The 5,583-nt window shown below is 40.9% G+C and overlaps 1 protein-coding gene across 1 annotated transcript in view; it reads left to right on the top strand.

Moving 5' to 3' along the window:
- The window catches only part of LOC107159822 (protein SSXA1-like), a 6,703-nt gene extending 2,503 nt beyond the window's left edge, over positions 1-4,200 (top strand). The window contains exons 4-6 of the mRNA XM_048796622.1: positions 2,809-2,915; positions 3,561-3,714; positions 4,139-4,200. Coding sequence (XP_048652579.1) covers positions 2,809-2,915; positions 3,561-3,710 — 257 coding nt within the window. The 3' untranslated portion in view covers positions 3,711-3,714; positions 4,139-4,200. The remainder of the gene's footprint in view (positions 1-2,808; positions 2,916-3,560; positions 3,715-4,138) is intronic.
- Positions 4,201-5,583: the final 1,383 nt, after the last annotated feature.

Here is a 5,583-nt window from a genome sequence, read left to right as displayed (position 1 = left end):
TTTTTTTTTTTTTTGTCTTTTTAATTTTGAGAGAGAGTCTCTCGCTAAATTGCCCAGGCGAAGAAGCAATCGTCCTGCCCCAACCTCCCAAATCACTAGGATTACAGGTGTGCCACCTCAGAAGACCAGATTGGTGCATCTTGAAACACCCCACACTCCCTTGGCTTGAGTGGTGGCTAGTCCTATCATCTCAGAGATTCTAACTCCCTTCATTGGAATATTTTCCAAATTAACGCAGTAGTAGCTCCTAAATTCACTCAAATTAGCGACCCATGTTTTTCTTCAAGAGCAGAATCACAGCTGGGCGCAGTGGTACACACGCCTGTAATCCCAGCGGCTCAGGAGGCTGAGGCAGGAAGATCTCTCGTTCAAAGCCAGCCTCAGCAAAAGTGAGGCTCTAAGCAACTCAGTGAGGCCCTGTCTCTAAATAAAATACAAAATAGGGATGGGGATGTGGCTCAGTAGTTGAGTGACCCTGAGTTCAAGCCCAGTACCAAAAATAAATAAATTGGTTAAATGTCCAAACGTTCTCCACAGACCTGGGCATCCCCAACTAAACAAGCCAGGTTCTACAAGTTCCCACAATCCCTGAACAGGTTGGAAAATTCAGGGCTTGAGTACAAAATTTTTCACTTAAAGGAATATCTTTACACTGGGAAGATTTCAGAGCCACTGCACTGAATCCACACTTCTTCACACATTTGGGGGTGCGGAGTTTACTGGGGATTTAACCCAGAGATTTTTTTATTTTGAGACAGAGTCTCACTAAGTTGCCTAGGGGCTTGTTAAGTTGCTGAGGCTGACCTTGGACTTGTGATCCTCTGCCTCAGCTTCCCAAATTACAGGTGTAAGTAGCCTAGCTCTTGCTAGCTCTTCCTTACCTAGCTCTTCCTCACACATTTTTTAAATATTTATTTTGTAGTTGTAGTTGGACACAATACCTTTATTTAACTTATCTATTTTTATGTGTTCTGAGGATCAAACCCAGGGTCTCACACATGCAAGGGGAGCGCTCTACCACTGAGCCACAACCCCAGCCCTCTTCCTCACACATATATCGGAATAATTGAGATATAACCAGCATACTGCATAATTTTTCCATTTTTAATTGTCGCACATCTTTAAGTACATACAGTTCAAATTCTCAACCAATTTAATTCTGTGGGGAAAAAAACAAGAGATATGGAATGGAAGGGAAGGAGACAATGATAAATTTAATCCACATTTTTAAATCCATCATAAGGAATCATCTGCATTAATGCTTCAAATAAATTCCCAAGTCACTATTAAAGATAATTCAGAAGCCTTTCTTAAACAAATCCTCCCCAGTGGGTGAATTCAACCCTATGCTCTAGCATTTCCTAATACTACCTGAGTCTGGAATTTGGAAATATTTACAAAAAAGGAAAAAATTCTGATTTATCACCCTCTTTTAGATGAATTGCCTAAAAGTGCTTCTGGCATACGACAGAGAAAACACAAGGAGGTGAGTTTCTCTCAAATATAAAGGACAAGAGCACCTTTGTCTTTCTGTGGATGTCAATATTGGTAAGAGTGGGAAAGTATTAAAAATATCTTAGCCTTTCCTCAAATCTTTTTCTTTTCTTACTTTTTTCCCTTCATGCCAGGGTTTGAACCCAAGACCTTGAACATATTAATATTAAGCACATGCTTTATCACTAAGCTGCATCCCCTCCCCATCTCTCTCTCTCTCTCTCTCTCTCTCTCTCTCTCTCTCTCTCTCTCTCGATTTTTTTTTCTTGGTGCTGGGGATTAAATCCAGGGCCTTCCACATGCTAAGCATGTTCTCCTCCACTGAGCTACATCCCTGGACTTTCTCATCACTTTATCATAATGCCTGATGTAGCATTCATAGTTTAATAAGACTTATGAACAACTGTGGGTAGCTAATACTTATTTTGTTTTGTAGTCATGCCAGGTACTATTTTAAACAACTCACATGGGTCAATTTATTTAATCCTTAGGAAAACATCTATGCCATTGTTTCTGTTATAATCTCCAAATAATAATGAAGATTTTGTGTTGTTTTTTGTTGTTGTTGTTGCTGTTGTTGTTGTTATTTGTTTTGTTTTGTTTTGTTTTTTGCAGTGCTGGGGATGGAACCCAGGCCTTTATCCAAAGTAGGCAAGCCTTCTACCATTGAGCTACTCCCATATCCCCCTCTATTCTTTTTTTATTTTTCTTTTTTGGTACTGGGGATTGAACCCTTAGACACTGAGCCACATCCCCAGCCCATTTTATATTTTATTTTGAGACAGGGTCTTACTAAGTTGCTTAGGGCCTCACTAAGTCACTGAGGCTGGCTTTGAACTTGTGATCCTCCTTCCTCAGCCTCTTGAGCTGCTGGGGTTACAGGTGTGTGCCACAGGAACCTGCCTCTCTATTTATTTTTACATTTACTCTCCAATATCTGTCTATAAGCTTATATGTGATTCCCTACATTTTTATTGAAACCTTTCCTTTAGATATTGTGGATTTATAAAATACTTTTCTTCCCCAGATATTCTGCATACCACACTACCAATCACATGGAGACTTTTTGTGTTTATGAAAATGTCAGTCTGGACAGAGCATAAAGATAAGCATCCTAGTCCTGGAAACACCGTTTACTTAGGCCATTCTTTTACCTTCTAACCTCCCAGATTCCTCATAATTTAGGTATGGATAGTGTAATGATCTTCCAGAGGTGATAAGAACATTAATTAAGGTAATGCTTATGAAGACACTTTATAATCTATAAAGCATTAGAGAAATGACATTGATAATATTTATATATGACCTTCATATTTAAAAAGGTGCCCAAGAAGCCAGCAACGGAAGAAAATGATCCGAAGGGAGTGCCAAAAGCAGTTGGCTCAGAACAGGCTCAGAGACAACTATACCCGCTAGGAAAAGCAAGTACTTCTGGGAAGCAAAGTGAGAAGGTGTCAGGTGAGAAGAAACAATTCGGAAACAACCCCTCTGACTTCCCTGGCTCTGTTCAGGGGCATGATCTGGGTGTGTGTCTTGGAACCTTGACAGGCTTGGGTCCAAGCTGTGCTTGGGAGCTCACCCAGTGCCAGCTGAGATATTAGAACTTGACTTCAGAATCACAGATTTGATTCATAATGCATCTAAAAGCCAGATGACTTTTGGACTCATCTTCTAAATTTTCTGAACTCCAGATTATTATTCCATAAAATGGAATTTAAGAACCATAGTTCATAATTGTTTGGAAGCCTTACATTAAATCTAGAAAACCTCACAACATGAAAGTTGCTCAGGTAATTCTATCCCACTTGATAACCTAGGAACATATCTTAATCAACTCAATGTCTGATACACATATTTCATTCACAGATACACACTGAATGAAACAAGAGTGAATGTTCTAGTGAGAGAAGAATTTGGGAATCTAAACCTATAGATGGGAGTGATAAAAAGCTAAAACTTGAACTGGGAATTAGTGTGTATTTGTGCAGATCTAAATGTCCCATCCTTGCATGTAGAGGGATGCGGCACTTGGGAGGAAAGGGGCATCTCCTTTTCTGACAAAACAGGCTTATCACTCCCTATGGCACCCAACCTTCAATCTCTTCCCTATCTTAGGACCCAGGAAGAAGAATGTGAATATCTGGAGCCACAGGTTGCGGGAAAGGAAGTATCTCGTGGCATATGAAGAGATCAGCGACCCTGAGGAAGAAGACTGACTCTGTAAATGACCCTCTGACACATCTTCCATGCCCCTGCAAATATGCTGTTTTGTTCTTATCTGGTCACTTGTTCTCCAAACTCATTCACTTCCCATAATCCCTTGAAGTGCAGCATTGAGGCTAAGATTTCCCACACTTTTCTACTCCCTACTCTTGTGTATCTGAGGACCTTTCCTATCCAGGATGCCATAGGCTCCCAAATCTCAGGTCAGCTCCCAACATGCAGGCTATACCTTCTTACAGCCTAAGAATTCATAGAACAGGACAGGTGAGGAAGTCCCTGTGGCCTAAGCAGAGGGCTCACTTGGAGGAGTAGAGGTCCTGACCTTGGGCAACACAGAAGTGTGTGCGTTCTGCAGGTCAGGAGGAAGAGTTAGCAGTGGTAACTCACTGTCACTTCTTTTTCTTCTGTCTTTTCCCCTCAGCTTCAGGGATGTGACCTTCCCATGATGAGAAGCAAAACGTGGTGACCTTTTTTATAGTCATGGGCATGGCTCTGAACTTCTGACCTTCAGGTGTATAAGCAAGTTAAAGGAAGAATTCATAACATTAAAAATTTAAGCATCATTTATTTTTACTATACGTTATGTATTCTGTTAGAATTTTTCTTGCTATATGCCCAGCAATCTGTTAGATATTAGAATTTGTTGGGAAAGACATATACCTAATGTATATATCTGTCTGTGTGTATCCATGTGCCTATTTTCAAAAACAAATATTGTTAGATATTCTCTGCATTGAACAGCACTACTTTTCCTCTGCTCCAGGAGGGCCTACCAAAGACATAGATGTTTAATTACAGACTTTTTTCTCTGCATTTACACACAAACATACAGGGGTATCACTATGGGCATCTCTTCTCTGCTTTGCCCCACTACTAAGTTGTCTGTCTGGACAAGTCCCCCTCAATCTGTTTCTGTTCAACACATGCTTCATGCTGCAAACTCCCATCCTTCATTTATCCTGCATCTGTCACAAATAATTAATAAACATTTGCAAGTGTTTCCTTATCAGTGGCTCCTCTCATTCTTGTATACACAGCTTTGTTCCTGTGTATTTTTCTAGGATAGATTATTAGAAGCAGAATTGTTGCATCAAAGGAAGCATTAATTCAACAAACACCTAATGAATGGGTACACTGTCCTAGTTGCTGAAGAGACCTCAGGGAACCAGGCCAATCAACATCCCTGTCCACATGGAGGTGGTATTCTAGTGGAGAATTTTATCAGTTTTTATATTGATAGACACTGTTCACCCCAGTCCTAGGGTGGTATTCTGCAATAGATGGTTGAGCGCCTTGGCCTTTGCAGTCTCATTGATCTTCAGCTTCAGGGGCTGAAATAGTCTCTTGGAGAGTGTGTGGAAGGAGACAGATGAAACCATCAATTGGAGAATGTGAAGGAACCAGGAAGGAATGTCCACTCTCTACCATGTGGTGGGCAGGAATAGAAGTTTCAACTTGGTCTCAATGCAGGGGAGCAATAGATGGAAAAGTCCACTGGATAAAGGCACGAGACTGCCCATCATGGGTCTACTGATGTATCACCCAGCTGTGTAACCTCCAAAATTAGTGATTTTTAAGTCAATTCAGAGAAAGTAAAGCTAGAGGATTTTTTAGTTTTTCCTAGGCAATGGTAGTGAGGCTGGGGAGTACAGAGATATGCAGGATGAGTAGAAGAGGAGTTGGGGGGCTGGGGATGTGGCTCAAGCAGTAGCGCGCTCGCCTGGCATGCATGCGGCCTGGGTTCGATCCTTAGCACCACATACAAAGATGTTGTGTCCGCCGAAAACTAAAAAATAAATATTAAAATTCTCTCTCTCTCTCTCTCTCTCTCTCTCTCTCTCTCTCTCTCTCAAAAAAAAAAAAAAA

Source organism: Marmota marmota, unplaced genomic scaffold (assembly GCF_001458135.2).
Source record: "Marmota marmota marmota unplaced genomic scaffold, marMar, whole genome shotgun sequence".
Classification (NCBI taxonomy): Eukaryota; Metazoa; Chordata; class Mammalia; order Rodentia; family Sciuridae; genus Marmota; species Marmota marmota.
Note: the sequence above shows the minus strand (reverse complement) of the source record. Positions and strands in the feature narration are given on the sequence as shown.